The 18,129-nt window shown below is 44.2% G+C and overlaps 1 protein-coding gene across 2 annotated transcripts in view; it reads left to right on the top strand.

Moving 5' to 3' along the window:
- The window catches only part of PTPN9 (protein tyrosine phosphatase non-receptor type 9), an 80,333-nt gene extending 67,035 nt beyond the window's left edge, over positions 1 to 13,298 (top strand). For both annotated transcript variants that reach the window (XM_027123655.1, XM_027123656.1), the window contains exons 9-13: positions 2,538 to 2,604; positions 8,329 to 8,407; positions 9,615 to 9,765; positions 10,187 to 10,394; positions 11,417 to 13,298. In XM_027123655.1, coding sequence (XP_026979456.1) covers positions 2,538 to 2,604; positions 8,329 to 8,407; positions 9,615 to 9,765; positions 10,187 to 10,394; positions 11,417 to 11,631 — 720 coding nt within the window. In that variant the 3' untranslated portion in view covers positions 11,632 to 13,298. The remainder of the gene's footprint in view (positions 1 to 2,537; positions 2,605 to 8,328; positions 8,408 to 9,614; positions 9,766 to 10,186; positions 10,395 to 11,416) is intronic.
- Positions 13,299 to 18,129: the final 4,831 nt, after the last annotated feature.

Genomic DNA, 18,129 nt, shown 5'->3' with positions numbered 1-18,129 from the left:
GGTAGAACACTAGTAGTATGAGGTCAATACCAGTTGCTGTGGGAGAAGAACAGAGCAGGAAACTCTTGAATAAATAATTAGTGGGAGGATAAGTTGGTAGACTGACTATCTAATGGACATATATCCAAATAACATGGGTTTGACCATGAGATGGAGATGTTTTGTTTTTTTTTTTGGCCGAGCCGTGTAGCTTGCAGGATCTTAGTTCCCCTACCAGGGATTGAACCCGGGCCTACGGCAGTGAAAGCACCAAGTCCTAACCACTGGACCGCCAGGGAACTCCCTGGAGATGTTTTCTTAGGGTGGCTGTGTGGTACTGACAGTTCAGACTGTCCTCCAAGTGTTGGAACCCAGTGGAGAAAGGGTTGATGGGGAGTCATTCCCATCTCTCTAGAGTGGAGTGGAGTATGGATTTTCCCTAGTTTGCTGTTGAAACTTTTTTACTTTTGTCCTCCTGTAACCCTCCATATCCTATTTAATTTCCCTGATGGCTAATGATGTAAATAAGACCGAGGACATTGCGAGGTGGGAAAAGGCCCGCAGAAGAGAGTGAGTCAGGAGCTATTCATTGAGACTCTTCTGAATGTGTGTGGCTTTTTGCTTTGTGTTAATTTAGGCAGTAATGGAGCCCGTTTGGCCCATGCTGTTGATGGTCCTAGCTGTGAGGTATAGCTTTCTTCCTTCTCCACTCACACTTTGCCTTTTGTGTGTCACAGCATGGACAGGTGTTCCCGTTTATGTTGCTTGGCTTGCCTGCCTTTTGGTTTTGGTTCTGAGCTATAGTGCTACAAGTCCTAATGAACTCCTTTTTTGTAAATAACAGCTTTACCGAGATATAATCCACATACCATACAGTTCACTCATTAAAAGTGTACAAGTCATTGGTTTTTAATATATTCTCAGAGTCATGCAATTATCACCCCAATCAACTTTAGAACATTTTATCACCTAAATAAGAAACTCACCTTGGTAGTCACTCCCCATTTCCCCCAAACCCACCTACTTTTTGTCCACTCTTTTTGCCTATTGTGGACATTTCACATAGATAGAATCATACAATATATGGCCCTTTGTGTCTGGTTTCTCTCAGCGTGTTTTCAAGGTTCATACATGTTGTAGCATGTATCAGTATTTCACTCCTTTTTATTGCTAAATAATATTCCATTGTATGATATATACCACATTTTATTTACCCATTCATTAGTTGATAAACAATTGAATTGTTTCCATTTTTTGGCTATTATGAATGATGCTGCTGTGAATATTGTTTATGAGGTTTTTTTGTTTACATCTGTGTCTTCATTTCCCTTGGGAGTGGAATTGCTGGGTCATATGGTAGCTCTGTGTTTAACCTTTTGAGGAAGTGCCAGACGGTTTTCCAAAGTGACTGCACCATTTTACATTACCACTAGCAGTGTATGAGGGTTCCAGTTTCTCTACATCTTTGCCAATATTTGTTATTATATTTTACCTGTAGCCATTCTAGTGAGTGTGAAGTGGTATATCTCAGTGTGGTTTTGATTTGCATTTCCCTGATGACTAATGATGTTGAGCAACTTTTCACGTTGCTCATTGGCCATTTATATATCATCTTGGAAAAATGGCTATTCTGATTCTTTGCCCATTTTAAAACTGAGTTGTCTTTTTACTATTTATTTGTGGGAGTTCTTTATATAGTCTAGATACAAATCCCTTATCAAATGTGTGCATTCTGTGGGTGGGTTTTTCATTTTCTTTCTTTTTTCTTTTTTTTTTTAAATATTTATTTATTTATTTAGTTTGGCTGCACTGGGTCTTAGTTGTGACATGCGGGATCTTTAGTTGCTGCATGCATATGGGATCTAGTTCCCTGACCAGGGATCGAACCCAGGCTCCCTGCATTGGGAGCGCAGAGTCTCAGCCACTGGACCACCTGGGAAATCCCCTGTTTTTTTCACTTTCTTGATGGTGTCCTTTGAAGCACAAAAGTTTTCAGTTTTAATGTAGTTCAATTTATCTGTTTTTTCTTTTGTTGCTTGTGCTTTTGGTGTCATATCTAAGGAGGATTTGCCTAACCCAAGGTCACAAATATTTAATCCTATGTTTTCTTCTAAGAGTTTTATAGTTTTAGCTCTTACATTAGGTCTGTGATCCATTTGGAGTTAGGTTTTTTGTTTGTTTGTTTTTGTTTTTTGGGGGGTTTTTTTGGCCTCGCTGTGCGGCTTGCAGAACCTTAGTTCCATGACCAGGGAGTGAACACCGACCATAGCAGTGAAAGCACTGAGTCCTAACCACTGGACCACCAGGGAATTTCCTGGAGTTAGTTTTTGTATATGATGTGAGGAAGGGGTAAGCTTCATTTTTTTCTGCATGTGGATATACACTTGTCCCAGTAACATTTGTGGAAGTGAGGTTTTGAATTGGTCCTTGCACTCCTCGTTTTCTGCATGACAAAAAGAGAAAATTCATACCTTGAGTTTTATTTACTTAGTACGTCATTTTCCTACCCAAATGGTATATCCCACACAGCTGCAACGATATTTCCTTTTTATCATTAGACAGATTACATCAATGCCAGTTTCATGGATGGCTACAAACAGAAGAATGCTTACATTGGGACACAAGGTAAGTAGTCTGCCCCTCACAAATTGGTTTTGTGTCATCTACCTGTGATTGTTGGCATCAGATGATAGCATAATTTTTAAAGGAAATGGTAGCTTGAGGTGATGTTGCAGCCACTAGATCCTGGCCTTTCATAAAGATTGAGGGTTATTGAGGAAGGCAGATGAGAGGTGTAGAGTTTCTGTACCAGATGTGCCTGGAAACTCACTGCATAGAGATAGACTAGAGATTTGAACACACAACATTACTACAAGTTTTTGGACTGTGTCTTAGTGTTGCCAACCCAAGGGAATGGGACATCAGAGTTCACTGGGCAGTGAGATGCTCTTTATGTCAAGTAGGACATAAAGGAATGGCAATGGAACTTCCCAGAGATTGAGTTCAGTCTATGAATGGGTGTTGCTGGCTTAAGAGGCCTTTGCTGGTCCCTGTACCATCACAGAGCATGCCAGCAGTCTCTGACATGGATAGTCTCTGCTAGGTCTGACAGTGAAGTATTGGGCGCTCTAGGAGGATTTCAGATGGAGCCTCTGTTAATATTCTTGTGGGCCCTAGTACTACTCCTGACCTGTTTTTTGCCATCTCAAGGAGAATACCAGGTTTTCTTCAAAGAGGGTGGTGAGAAATCACAACATAGGAGGACATGACAGGCCATCATATGGAATTAAGGTCCTTTGACCATTGTGGAAAATGGCCAGCAAGAGATCTGGCGGATACCTCCTTAACCGAGTGATCACACTTAATATCACCAATAATGGACAAATAGATATTATATGCCTCCTGTTGTGGTATAGTGAGAACTACACAACATTACCTGTGTTGTATGTTGCCAGTTTTGGGGGGTTTTTAAAATAAATTTATTTATTTTTTAAAATTTTGGCTGCGTTGGGTCTTTGTTGCTGCGTGCAGGCTTTCTCTAGTTGCAGCTAGTGGGGGATACTCTTCGTTGTGGAGCACGGGCTCTACACGCGCGGGCTTTAGTTGTGGCATGTGGGCTCAGTAGCTGTGGCTCGTGGGCTGTAGAGCGCAGGCTCCATAGCTGTGGCGCCCGGGCTTAGTTGCTCCGCAGCATGTGGGGTCTTCCTAGACCAGGGCTTGAACCCGTGTCCCCTGCATTAGCAGGCGGATTCTTAACCACTGTGCCACCAGGGAAGTCCTGTTGCCAGTTTTTAAGTCTGAATCTAATAATGAGAGAGAAACCTGACAAATCCAGATTGTGGAACATACTAGAGACCTGGGTTAGACTTTTCAAAGTTAATGCCATGGGGGAAAAAAAAAGACAGGGAACTGTTCTGGATTAAAGGAGACTAAAGAGACATTGATAACCAAAGGCAGTGTGTCATCCATACTTGCAAACTCAATTTGGAAAAAAATTTGTTAAGGACAAACTATTGGGACAGTTGGAGACTGTGTATTAGATAATATTATTGTATTAATGTTTAATTGCTGCAGTGTGATAATGGTATTGTTCTACAGGAGAATGTTCTTGTTCTTCTAAATACGTGTTCAAGTATTTAGGAGTGAAATATCATAATGTCTGAAACTTAAATAGTTCAGTAAAAGAGAAAATATGTGTTGTGTATATATAGAGAAGCAGGCTTTGCAAAACGATAGCCAAAAATGATAGCTTTCGAGCTAAAGAATGTATGAGTACGTTGTACCGTTCTTTCAACTTTTTTTTTTTTTTTTGATTTATTTTTGGCTGTGTTGGGTCTTCGTTGCTGCGCACGGGCTTTCTCTAGTTGCGGCGAGCGAGGGCTACTCTTCGTGGTGGTGCGCAGGCTTCTCATGGCGGTGGCTTCTCTTGTTGTGGAGCATGGGCTCTAGGCGCGCAAGCTTCAGTAGTTGGGGCACGTGGGCTCAGTAGTTGTGGCTCGCGGGCTCTAGAGCGCACGCTCAGTAGTTGTGGCACACGGGCTTAGTTGCTCCAAGGCATGTGGGATCTTCCCAGACCAGGGATCGAACCCGTGTCCCTTGCATTGGCAGGCAGATTCTTAACCACTGTGCCACCAGGGAAGCCCCTCAACTTTTTGTAGGTTTCAGATTTTTCAAAATAGAAGTTGAGGGAGAAGAAAAGGGAAAAGGACCTTTGGATTCTTGGTATATTGTAATTGGTCTGATGGTCACAGATTTATTGTTTGTCCCTTAGGAGGGACTACTCTCTCCAACAAGTCCTTTCAAGACCCTAGGAACAAATAAGAGAACTATCAGGAAAGATTTTGGGCAGGTATAGATTAGGATGTGATCTGCCTGAGAGTAGGACTTTGTTGAGGAGGATGACCGTGGCATGGATGGGCTTATGGAGGGTAAGGATTGACTCTAAGGGTCTCAGAATGCTCCTCTCTCCAGGTTTAGAAGGCAAGGGCACTTCTTAGAGTTGCTAGTTCTGCAGAATCCAGGGATTGAATCCTTTAGGCTGGCTCTGAAGGCCCTGTGCAGGAGAAGAAGCTCATCCAGGAGTATGAGAAAGAGGATTTCTTAAGTTAAACACTGATCATCTTCAGAAGGCATCAGCACTCTGTTACGACTGGAAAATGGGATCCTGTGATGTTGAGAAGGCTGGTTTGGTTTGTCTGGTTAACCTTCTTGGCTGTGTTCAGTATTCTGATTTTTATTCATAATATTTCTAATAATATCTGTCATTTATTGAAAGTATCTATTATATATTAGATATATAATCACCATCTAATTATTATAGACACTCTGCAAGGAAGGTTTATTAATCCATGAACAAACAAGCCCAAAGAGATTAGGTGACCTTGGGTCACACAGCTAGTAAGTGACACAGACAGGATTGGGCACATGTCTGTTTGATTCAAAAGTCCTTGCAAACCAGGTTAGTGGATTGTTTCATCCATGTCAGCATAAACTGCTGACTTTATTTCTTCGCAGAAGTCTACTGTTAAAGAGTCTAACCTGGGAAGTGTAACTTTCCCTTCTAAATCTCTCTTTTATGCCTTTGAGGAAATTATGACCATTCTCCATCTAGCCTTGAGTCTAAGTGGTATTATCAGGTGCTCTGATTGGCAACACCAATTTTGCCAGTGGTTTGAATGTGGAAAATAAAGTATATGAGAGCTGCTGTGATGCAGTATAGTGCGATGTGAACAAGGCTAAGAGTCAGAGGTGGGGAAAGGGTGTTTTTATTATCTTCTTGACATGCATGCTATGGTAATGCCATGTCCATTGTAGAAAATGAAGATGAAAATCACTCATAACCCAGAGACCCAGAGAAAATGTTAACATTTTGCAGCATCTCCTTCTAAACCTCATTCTGTGCATACAAATAGATATGGACATATGAACTATCTAACAAAATGGGCTTTTTCTGTACATTATCTCTTTTTTCTGTTGATGGTTGTCTTGTGGATACCTTTCCATAGCAAAAATACAAATCTTATAATATCACCTTTATGGACTGCATAAATTTGGGGGTATGCCATAATTTAACATCCTCTCTTGTTAGACATTTAGCTTGTTTCCAAGACTTCACATGCTCCTGGGAGTGTCCACTTTTGCAAAGAGGGAATTCTAGTATCATAAAATGTTAGTGCTTCCTAAGAGACTTCAGCAAAAATGGTAGTGCAATTAGCAGATTTCCACGACAAAATCAGCCCTTGGTAGTGCCCTGCTTCCCTGAAAGCACAGGAGAAAAAAGCACTGGGGAAGTACAAGGAATTATCCTCAGTTGTTACTCACTTGATTGAAAGGGAGTTATTGGCTCACAGGCATCTTCAACGTTCCTGCTGAGTGCCCAGCCCTGTACAGATTCTAACTCTAAAAGGAGTAGTTGATGACATAGCCCTTGCCCTCAGCACCATGTTTGCCTGAGATATGATTACTTCTCACAAAGTAAAATGACTGATGTAAGACCATATACATTAAATGGTTAAGATGTTTTGATCCAGATGTGCCATCAAGAGCTGAGATGAGAGGAAGCCCTACAAGGAATGTGGTGTTGGGGCTTCCCTGGTGGCGCAGTGGTTAAGAATCTGCCTGCCAATGCAGGGGACACGGGTTTGAGCCTGGTCCGGGAAGATCCCACATGCCGCGGAGCAGCTAAGCCCGTGAGCCACAGCTACTGAGCCATGCGCCACAACTACTGAAGCCCGCGCGCCTAGAGCCCGTGCTTTGCAACAAGAGAAGCCACCGCAATGAGAAGCCCACGCACTGCAACGAAGAGTAGCCCCCACTTGCCACAACTAGAAGAAAGCCCACGTGCAGCAACGAAGACCCAACACAGCCATAAATAAAGAAATAAATAAATTTTTAAAAAAAGGAATGTGGTGTTAAGAAAAAGCTTTAAGGAAGAGGCAGCACTTGAAAATGGGTAGAGTGTTGATCATTTTGCAGTGTATAGAAATATCGAAAAACATATAAATCCCTGTATGTTGTACACCGGGAACTAACGTAGTGTTGTAGGCCAATTATACTTCGAAAACAAACTCATAGAAAAAGAGATCATATTTATGGTTACCAGGGGTTGCGGGGAGGGGGAAATTGGATGAAGGCAGTCAGAAGGTACAAATTTATTGATATAAGCTGAATAAGTACTAGGGATGTAATGCGCAGTGTGATAAATATAATTAACACTGCTGTGTGTTATACATGAAAGCTGTTAAGAAAGTAGAACCTAAGAGTTCTCATCACAAGGAAAAAAGGTTTTTTTCTCCTTCTAAATTTTGTATTTATATGAGATGATGGATGTTCACTAAACTTATTGTGGTAATCATTTCATGATATAAATAAGTCAAATCATATGCTCTCTATACCTTAAACTTACACAGTGCTGTTTGCCAATTATAGCTCAATAAAACTGGAAGAAAAAAAAACAGAAAATGGGTAGAAAGTCCAATGGCAATGGAGGTGAGAGAATGTGAACAAAGGAATAGAGGCAGAAGTGCGCTTGTGTGTCTATATTGTGATGAAGCAATTTTTTAGAAAGATTAAACTGGCAAGGGTATCCAGAATAGACCGGAAGAAAAATTCCTATTCAGAAAAGTAAACCAAGATGGTACTACAGGAACTCAGACAAAAGATGATATGGTCTTTGTGGCAGTGAATTTCGGCAGGAAGACCAGGATAGGGGCAAAAGGGTAAAAACCAAAAACATTCCAAAGGCAAAAAAAATCTAGGACTTGGTGTCTGTTTCTGGGATATGAAAGAAATGGGTAAGTCAGAGTTGACTCCAACTTTTTGAGACTGAGTCATTTAAGAATGCCAGTACTGTTAACAGAGTTGAGAAACTAGAGAGAGAAAGCTAATTTTGAAGGAGGAGACTGAATTGCGAACATGCGGGGTCTGAGGAGATGGATGAGGGGACATGGAAGGGGAATGGTTTAGTAGGCGACTGGTGATTATAAGGCTTAGGTGAGGTGAAAGCAGCTAGAGACATGTGCACAGTTGACACTCTCAGTCTGGATGTGGTAGCTGAAGCCCTGTTGATGAGGCTCTAAGAGGATATGTAGCAATGCTTCTCAAACTGTAGCCTACCTACAGTTTTACCTGGGAATCTTGTTAAAATGCAGATTGTGCATTTCTAATACTCTCCCATACGATGCTGGTGCTGCTTGCCCAAGGACCACCCTGAATAGCAGGGATATAGTCAAAAAGGCAGGGAGCCAACGTATGTGCTTTGGATTTAGTAGTTGGGAAAAAACAGAAGAGCCTAAGAAGGAAAGAAGAGCTTCCCAGGGTCACGTTCCTTGTCTTCTACTTTCATTGTAGGCCCTTTGGAGAATACCTATCGTGATTTCTGGCTCATGGTATGGGAGCAAAAAGTCTTGGTGATTGTCATGACCACCCGGTGAGTTCATCCCTTTTCTACCCATTGCACTTCCCCCCCTCCCCCCGTCCCCAAGCATGGGTGATTCTAGAGGGGAGTTTAGCTCTTAGAAACAATGAGGATTAGGAAAGCCATGGCAAAGAGTTTGAGATGTCTTAGCTTTTTTCTTAGCTGACCCAGAGTTACCAGAGCCAGGGTATGGTGGAGATTGATAGATCTAACTTGTCAAAGCTTTAATCCATGGCTCTGGTGACCCTGTGCCAGTTACAGCCTATCCTGAGGTCCTGGCCTTAACTACTAGAGGAAGCATTGGGAAACATGGAGCAATTTACTTTTAGCCTGCTCCCTACTTCCAAAGGTCAGCCGTCTTCCTGGCTTCTGAATTACCAGTTCCCCTTAGTTCTCCCTTTCCCTGCTACTTTTGACCATTTTTCTTCTTGTTCATATTTCCACCTGTAGGAGATCTTGAAAAAAAGAGATGTGAAACATAATAGGTCAGGCAGGAAGCTCTTGACGAAAGGAATATTTTTGAAATTTTGGTGTACGTATCTGCCAAAACTTTAGGAATTAATATTTCATGAGTATCTTCATTATCATTATGATAATTATAACCCATTTCAGATGAGGAGAAAAAAATTAATGAGAATGTTTGCTCAGGTCCCTTCCTCATGGCACTGTTACAAGCCCCCTTTGATTTGGAGGGGAGGTAGTGGAAGATGTACCACCTTGGAGTACTTTGGAGCCACTGAAGAGTAGTGAGGTGGACTTTAGGCCTTTACATAAACCTCCTGTTGGCATCCCAGGAACTGTGCCTTTCCCACTCGTCTGTCAGCCAAGGGCTCTCACTGGGGAAGAGAATGAACAGTAACTGAGATACAGGGCAGGGAGTTCGACCTGGCCCACCATATTTTCTCTACTGTCTTTCTTTGTACACCCAGTATTTATGCCAGATATGTGAGGAGTACCAAGAGGTATCAGGAAAGGGACCAAATGGATGTAGCTGGTGCTCAGTAAATGTCCACTGAATGAGTACATGCAGAAAATTTAGCTGTTGTTACATCTGTTTAGAATGAAGGTTTCCTTTTTCTGCCAAGAAGCAAGGGGATAGATTAGACAGAAGCAATGCAAGAGATGACATTTCTGCCTAAGGGTACAGCAGGTCATGGGTAGAGCAGAGTTGTTGCTGTGGAGAAGGATGGAAGGCTTATCTTTCTCTGTGTGTCTTCAGCTTTGAGGAGGGCGGCAGGAGAAAGTGTGGCCAATACTGGCCTTTAGAAAAAGACTCTCGGATCCGATTTGGCTTCCTCACAGTGACCAATCTAGGCGTGGAGAATATGAACCATTATAAGAAAACAACGCTAGAAATTCACAACACAGAGGTAAATTTTATTTTCTCACTCTTTTGAAGCTGGGGGAAAACCTTTACTGTAAAGAAAATCTCCAAAGGGAATAGGCAGGATTCCAGGGAGCTTATAAGTTACTTCCATTCTTCTGGAAACAGGATCAGGATATTCGACTCAGAGCCAGAATAGCCATATTGTCTCAACACAACAGTGGCATTACTTAGGAATGAAACTTTTTATAACGTAAGAAATCTGGATCATATAATATAGGAATTCTGCCCTCTCCAGACATTTAATCTTTCCTTTGCGTTCGTAGGGAAGCAATTGTGGAGAAAGTTGAGGGTGATAGGAACCTTGGTGATAGCAATTCCAGAGGGTTGAGAATCTGGAAAAGCCAAAGGTAGTCAGAGGCAAGGAGAAATGACCTCATTAACTTTTGCTTCTTTTTTCATCCAAGGAACGGCAGAAACGCCACGTGACCCACTTTCAGTTCCTGAGTTGGCCAGATTATGGTGTCCCGTCCTCGGCAGCTTCCCTTATTGATTTCTTGAGAGCCGTCAGGAACCAGCAAAGGCTGGCCGTCAGCAGCATGGGAGCACGCTCCAAAGGGCAGTGCCCTGAGCCACCCATTGTGGTCCATTGCAGTGCAGGCATTGGCAGGACAGGTAATGCACCTGATGCAGCTCTTGGAGCATCCAGAGGCACTAAGGGTGGGGGAGGAATAACAAAGCTCTTAGTTGCCAGAATGTGAGTATTTGATCCATTGGTGGTGAACTACCATGAAAAATTCCTCTTTAATGTCCTTTTAGTATCCCTAGTGTTAGGTGTACTGGCCAGAATATATACTTCACAAGCCAAGTCCTCTAGGGGTTTGATGCTTTATACATCCCATCAGCATGATTATCTTCTGATCCCATCACTGTCACCTGGGTGTCCCAGAGAGCTTCAGCTGGGCTGTTGCTTTCTTCCCATACCCTTCCCTGGGGAGCTTTCCACCCTGGACCGTGCTCTCCATTCTGGAACCAGTTAGCAGCTTTTGCCTTAAGGGGATGTACATTGCAGGGACTGTTAGCCTTCTAGTTCAGAGGTCCCTTTGGGAGAAAGGAAGAATAGGTTTGTGATAGGTCTCTGTGGAGAAGTTGTGGATTCTGAAAATTCGGGCCCAGGTGTGGGAGTGCTGTCATTCTATCTGTCTGGGATTGAAGCAAGAAGTCCCTCTGGGGCTTCCCTGGTGGCGCAGTGGTTGAGAGTCCGCCTGCCGATGCAGGGGACACGAATTCATGCCCCGGTCCGGGAGGATCCCACATGCCGTGGAGCGGCTGGGCCCGTGAGTCGTGGCCGCTGAGCCTGCGCGTCCGGAGCCTGTGCTCCGCAACGGGAGAGGCCACAACAGTGAGAGGCCTGCGTACTGCAAAAAAAAAAAAAAAAGTCCCTCTGTCACCTTCCCACCTACTCTTCCTATTACCCCCATATATGTCCTGAGAGACAAGAGGCCTTCTCATTTCTCTGGCCTTCAACACTCCCTGTGACCTCCTCCTTGATCCCTTTCAGGCCTAAGGCCAACTGGCCTCCTGCCATGAGGCACCTTGCCATTGAATTCATTCATCCAATCCTGCCTGGGTTATTTGGTAGAGGGAGGGAAAGAGGAGAGGTAGATCAGGTATGACCACTTCCTTCCTTCCTTCAGGTACCTTCTGTTCATTGGACATCTGCCTGGCACAGCTGGAGGAGCTTGGCACCCTAAATGTGTTCCAGACGGTGTCCCGCATGAGGACCCAGAGGGCCTTCAGCATCCAGACCCCTGAGCAGTACTATTTCTGCTACAAGGCAATCCTGGAGTTTGCAGAGAGGGAGGGCATGGTGCCCTCCAGCCACAACCTCCTGGCCATGGAGGGTCAGTAACTGTCCCACGAGCCTCCTATCTGCTGCCCAGACTTCCTTAAACTACCCTGGACACCGCTGAGCCTATAGGTTGCCATCAGTTACACTGAAGCCATGGACCAACCTCTTTCTCGTGTCTCCCGGCGCACGCGTGCACGCAAGGCAGCCTTTCCCTTTGGCTAGATAGATGTGGTGAAATTGCCACTAGAAAGGGCCAGCAGCAATGTGTTCTTAATTCCTAGCACCTGCTATCGAACTGTGCCTTATTAAAACCAAATTGTGGCTATCGATTTTTGCCAGGGGCCCCGAGGTAAGTGGGGAAGGAACCTCCCTCCCCCCTTCCCCAATGCCATTCTCCTTCTCAAGGTCTCTTTCCATTCCTTCCCTTTGCTAGGATTTCATGGGGAGGTTTGGTGAGCATCCACCTCCTTCCCAGAGAGCTTGACCAAGTTACATATTCTAGAGAACGTCCTGAGTGCCAAGCACGTTTATACCTAGGGCGTGTATTCCAGTCTTTTCTGTCATTCTCTGTGTGTGCGTGTGTGTATGTGCACTTATGTGTATGAGTCCATACGTACGTGTGTATATAATATATACTGTATGTGATAATATGGTCGTATTCTATAAATACATATACACAGAGATACTCCTTTGTAGAAGTTCCTGGGGCTTCTTGTTGCAGTTCAGGACTCCTCGCTTTTTGGATCCTACTGTTTATCCTGGACGAGCTGGGGTTGGGGATCATGTTGCCTGTTGTCAGACCGCAGAGTGGTGGAAGAGGACACACACACATCCACTCTCCATGCTCCTGCCACAGGCCCTCATCCTTATATAATGACTTATCTCTCTCCAGGATGCTGCCTGTTGGAGCCAAGAATACTGGTTTGTGGTGACACTGGTTTAATTCAGCATGGATTGCCCTTATCTAATGGTTTTTCCTCCGTTTACTTTGCCAATTTTGGGAATAGACCGCCACTGTGATTCCAGACCCTCTCTCCCCTCTCCCTATCCCTTGAGGATTGGGATCTGGGCAGAGATGAATTCACTGAGCAGCCAGAGCCAAAAGCAATCGGTACGAAGTCTTAGAAGGAGAGAGAGGGAGCCCACGTGTGAGAGAGAAGAAACTACATACCATGAGACTCCCTCCCTGAGAGAATGAGCTGGGGCCCCTTTTTCTTTTGCTAGAATGTTCTTTTTCTTATGCAGCTTGGCCCTGTCCACTCATATGCCCATCTCTTTCTTGCCTCTAGCCTGCCAGACCCTGGAGCTCAAGCTGGGTGGGTTCTGTGTCAATCAAAAGCTTAACCCCTGTCTGGGTGAAGCAGTCCCCTGCAATCACTGTTTTCCCCCTATTCATTAAACCTGTCCCTGTCTGCTCCCGGCCTACCTAGCCTGATATGCCAGGGATGGAATCAAGACTCCCAGCATTCCACATTCCCAAGAAAATCCCAGGAACCCCTAAAACTTCTTCCCCTATCACAGATGAGGTTGGCAGCTGATCAGACCTCAATAATTTTATACTGTAATAAGCTTTTTGAATGTATATATTCTTATTTTTACAATCTTTTCATTTTGTATTTAACGTCAATGGACTGAGTCAGATTCAGAAAATAATTGTAATGTTCATATTCGATATCTTACAGCGATACAGTTTTGTATTTACATATAAATATACCGACATGATCAAATCCTTTTAGCTTCATCAATTTAGTAGCAGTCTGGGGCTGGGAAGGTGAGGAGGGGCTCCAAGAGCTGGTCTGGGAGGGATGGGGAGGCAGGGAGGAACCCAAGGCCTCATAGCCTTTCAGTTCTGAGAGCTGCCCATCTTGCCCAAGGCCATGGCCCAGCTCTGGGCAGACAAAGGGAACCAGCACCAGTTGACTGCTTGCCAAGTGCCAATCGCTGTGTTTGGTGCTTTTCCCCCCCATTACCTCATTTAAACCTCACAACAATCCAGTGAGATGTTACTCTCCCTTCCTTCTGTTTCTGTGTAGATGAGAAAGGTAAGGTACAGAGGGTTACAGTGAAGGTAAGGTTTAGCAGGTCCAGCTCTAGAACTGGAGCTCAGGCTGGTCTGCTTACAAAGCTTTGGCCTCTTTACTGCATTGCTATCTCAAAGAGCGAGGTAGTGTTTTCTCTTTGGAAATGAGTTTTTTTAATGTTCTATTCAAGGTATAGACAGTTCTTAAGTTCCAGGTAGTTGATCTTGACTAGATCTGTATGTAATAGACAAGAAGGGTTTCTGACAGAGTTGGTGACTGATTCTCCCAGGTAGGACCTCCTGGTACAGGTCCTCAAGTCTGCAGGGTACCAGAGGGGTCATTCTCCCAGGGAAACCCCATACATTTGGTTACACTGGTACCTTTGTGGGAAGATCTTGAGTCATTTGCATCTCTCTCTCAGAGTAGAACCAGAAGCTTTGTCCACGTAGGACCACTCCCCATGCTGTGTAGCTCCTCCCTGTTGGCCAGTGACACCTGTGCAGTTGGAGCAGTTCTGGCATGGGGTGATCTTAATAAAAGTGACAGCAGCTGACATTTACTGGTTGCTTAACTCTGTTCCAGGTACTGTTCAAAGTGCTTTCTCGGTATTATCTCATTCACCCTCAAACCAAACTTTTGAGGTAGGTATTATTTCCTGAGGCACAGGAAAATTAATTTGCCACAGCAAGAACTTGGACCGTCTGACTCAGACCTCTAAGGATCCATCTCCTGATCTTCTAACAAAATATTCTTGAGTTTCTTACCTTAATCAAGAGCTGACGTATAGTGCAAAAATTAAGCCAGACCTTTCTTTGGATGTTCCCTTGGGGACAAGCAAGCATAATAGGTAAACAGATACATGAAATCTGGGAAATCAGAGAGGTTAGGGGTTTGGGGAAGTATGTAGGAAACAAGATTAATGATAAAAGATTTGGAGGAGGTGGCCTTGAACTGTCATTTATTTGAAGAGACTGTAGCCCAACTGCTGTTAAATTCAGAAGTTATGCATGAGTTCTTCATTGCACATCTAAGGATTGGTGAGGTTATCACTTGCGAGGGCTCCATACAAATGCAGTTTCCTGGGTCCTGCCCAATAGGTGGTTGAGTGAGCGGCAGGATGAGCCAGGTTTTTGAACCATTGTTTTAGTCCATGCCCCTGACTCTAAGGAAGGTTAGCGAATTGATGTCTCCTAAATCTGAGAGAAAGAGATTAATAGCTTCCCCCCCACTGCTGTAGTCTGCCTGTAGCCTTTACCCTTGGGAAGATAATTAATACTCAGTGTGCGCCTACCTGTGTTGGGTGTTAAAGGAGATAAAGGGGAAGAGAGAGAAGGAGCCCTGAATCTGTCCAGGAAGTCAAGGCTGTCACATAGGAGATTTGGTGAACAAAGCAAGAGAACCCACAATGAAATGCTGGATTGCACAGTTGAGAACGTAAGATGAAGGCAGTGTTCAGGGGAGAGAGAATATGGTGGGTAACTCAGGCTTCTGCTTCTGATTTGACTATTTTTTCACTTAATTTACTCCCTCTAGGCTTAGTCCCTTCATTCTGCCCATCCCTGTTAGCTAGGATGGGACTCCTGAGGTGAAGGGTACCCTCACATCCTCAGCCTGGGAGGTTCACCATTGTCAATCTCCATGTCACAGTGTGCAGGCAAATGACAGAATGCGACTGGTTCTTGGGAGGCTGGACTGTTTAGCATCATATCTTGAGGAAGATGGGACTCCTGCCCTTATGGTCTTCCCATCTCTAGAGACAACCAGACACATATGGAAACTCTCATAAATCAGACACCTGCAGGTAGGTGGGTCAGGAGGTATGGCCAGGTAGAAAAGCCTTCTTAGAGTGACTGAGCTCTTTGGTAGTTTTGAGATCTCACCACTCAACTCAAGCCAGGTCCTAGCTTTTGTAAAAGAATGTGCTCTATTAGATGATCCTACTGCAGGCCCTTCAACTCTGAGGGTCTAGTTCTTTGCTGGACGGTGCAGATGTCTATAGAGGCACTATCAGACCCTTGTCTGGTTGGGTCAGCTCCCACTTGAAATCCCCAGTTTTAGCTTGTTTTCAAAGTCTCCTCTTTCAAGGTGCAGCCACCTCCGTATTCCCTCAGTTCCCTTCCCACTTGGCCCCCAACTTGGTAAGCAGCAAGTCTCCCCTATAATCCCCAGGCCATCCCATAGACCTTTAAAGTTTCTACGCTGTTACATGTGGGGCAGACAGAATGACTCAGAGCGGAGGAATGAGCTAATCAAGCTACCAGAGCTCCCAACCGAGGTCTTAGGTTTGTCTCCAGCCTGGGTTACTACCAAGATTACTACCCCCAGACCATCATTAGCTAACCAAGGACAGGAGCTAAAAGCTCCACCAGTTTGGGAACTGTATTTCCTCTTGGGAGATATTCACCCTATAGTTAACCATCACACAAACAGTTGTGAATATCAAGTGTTTTGGACTGCACTGCTCTTAACTGACCACAGAGAAGACTGGGTCTTTTCCACAGATAGAAATCTAGCACTCAGAAACCTGTTGCAGTGTTTAGCCTTCCTTCACCCCTCACCATAGCTTTCACAAAATCCTTCTTTTTCTTTAAGCTAAATCTGGCGTTCTGCAGTCTTAAATGCTCTCATTTTTTTCTGGCTAAGGCCAACATGGACATAACTAACTAAACCGGAAACCTAGAGTGTTGGATGGAGATGGGGAGCAGTGATCCCTTTTTGACAACTTAGGGTAATATGTTCCTGACATGGAAATATGTTCCTGATACAGTTTTTAGGACTAAGATGAAGGTGAAAGTAGGAAAGCAAGACAGTGAGTTGTGTAGAGAAGGCAGTCAAAAAAGGCACAGCGCCGTCTTCCCCACTCTAGGCTCACTTCTTTCTACCCCTCCCCCTGCATCAGCACCTGGTTACTTCTCTAAGCTAATATAATTATCTTAGCCTCAAGACTGGCCAGATGCACAGCTGAGTCTAGGTCACCCACTTTATCTTGTGAAGTCTGTTTTACCTCCTTGACCTTTAATGAATACCTATTCTGTGGCCAGCAGCCAGTGGACGTATGGAGTACGATGTACAGAGCAGATGCTGGGCTGGAGATATCAGTTGGGGACTTAGTTTAGATAGAAGCTAGGAGCCTTGGAAGTGGGTGAGAACAAAGAGGAATGAAGAGAGCAAGAAGACAGGAGAGACCCTTGGGAGCCACCAATATTTAGGGGAGGATGGAGGAAGAAAAACCTGGGAAAGATTCTGATTAATAGGCAGAGGTAACCAAGGTCAAGACTAGGCTGTGTTCTCACAGACTGGTGAGAGGTGGGGAGTAGCTGGGATGAATGAACAGGATTAATAAATGGAGGTTCACTAGTGATCTTGGGGCAGGGGCTGACAAGGAGGAGGCATGAGTGGGAGGTGAAGGGATAGAGACTGCAGTGCTTGGGGTTCGCTTCAACCAAAGCAAGGCCCACCTTTATCTCTTACGTGTTAGACCTCTGAATGAGATTTCATTTGAACAAAGGAACCTGCTGCCTTAAAAAAAAATCATCAAACAACTGATATGCAGAATAAAACACTTTGAAAGCATAAAGCTGGGTAAACTGGGAACATATTGTTACATCTGTTTTCTAGATTTGGGCTGAAGTGACCTAGAGGGGTAAATAACGCTAGGTGAGAGCAAAACATTTCAAGGCAGTGAATAGCAGTCTTAAAATCCAATAAAAAAATTCCAAGCCTCCACTCACCTAGAAATCAGAAATATGGCATATGTACAACTTATAAACCAGTTGGTTGCCAGACAAATGCAGTTTCTAATTTACAGAGTGGAATTTTGGGGTTCTTTAAGCCTGTCCTGGTCTCTCAAACTGGAACACCAGGGACTTTGCATTTGAAAGACCAGGAGAAGAGAGAGTGTCGACAAGATAAAGGAAGAAAGGGTCCTACAACATTTGAGTGCTAGGCATACTTTATTTTTAATCTCACAACAACCCACTGCAGTAGGTATTCTTAGTTTACAGATAAGGGAATTGAAAAGATAAATGACTTGCCAAAGACATCCAGCTAGGAAGTGGCTAAACTGGGATTCTGACCAATAGCTTGAGCTTTTCCCCTTAAACGTATAGATGCCCCTCACCTGGATATTCCCAAACTGGCAATGGTCTTCTTTAGCTGGCAGAGTTTCTGTCATCAGGGCACTGGCACTGACATCTTTTTGGCAGAGCCACTGAGGTGCAGGCCCTAAATATCTCTCAATCACCACCCACCATAAGCACCCTAAAGAACTGTGAGGGTGTGTGTGTGTGATGCCTAGGAGGTAGGGTGTCAGAAGGTGTGATAGTTTTGAGTATATGTGGTTGTGAGTTGAGGATGCATGTATGTGACTGGGAGACAAATTGCTTCTTAGAGGATAATTTTTTTGGAAAGGGCCAGAAATCATTTAAAACTACCTGGGTACAAACTACTCTCGGAGTCAGGGAGGGAAGGCGTGTGGAGCAAGAGGGGAAGCTGTTTTTCTCCAGAAGTCCCAACTTGGATCATGGATCTTAATGTG

Source organism: Aethalodelphis obliquidens, unplaced genomic scaffold (assembly GCF_003676395.1).
Source record: "Aethalodelphis obliquidens isolate GAN/ISIS:26980383/991018 unplaced genomic scaffold, ASM367639v1 scaffold26, whole genome shotgun sequence".
In the NCBI taxonomy this organism is placed as follows: Eukaryota; Metazoa; Chordata; class Mammalia; order Artiodactyla; family Delphinidae; genus Aethalodelphis; species Aethalodelphis obliquidens.
Note: the sequence above shows the minus strand (reverse complement) of the source record. Positions and strands in the feature narration are given on the sequence as shown.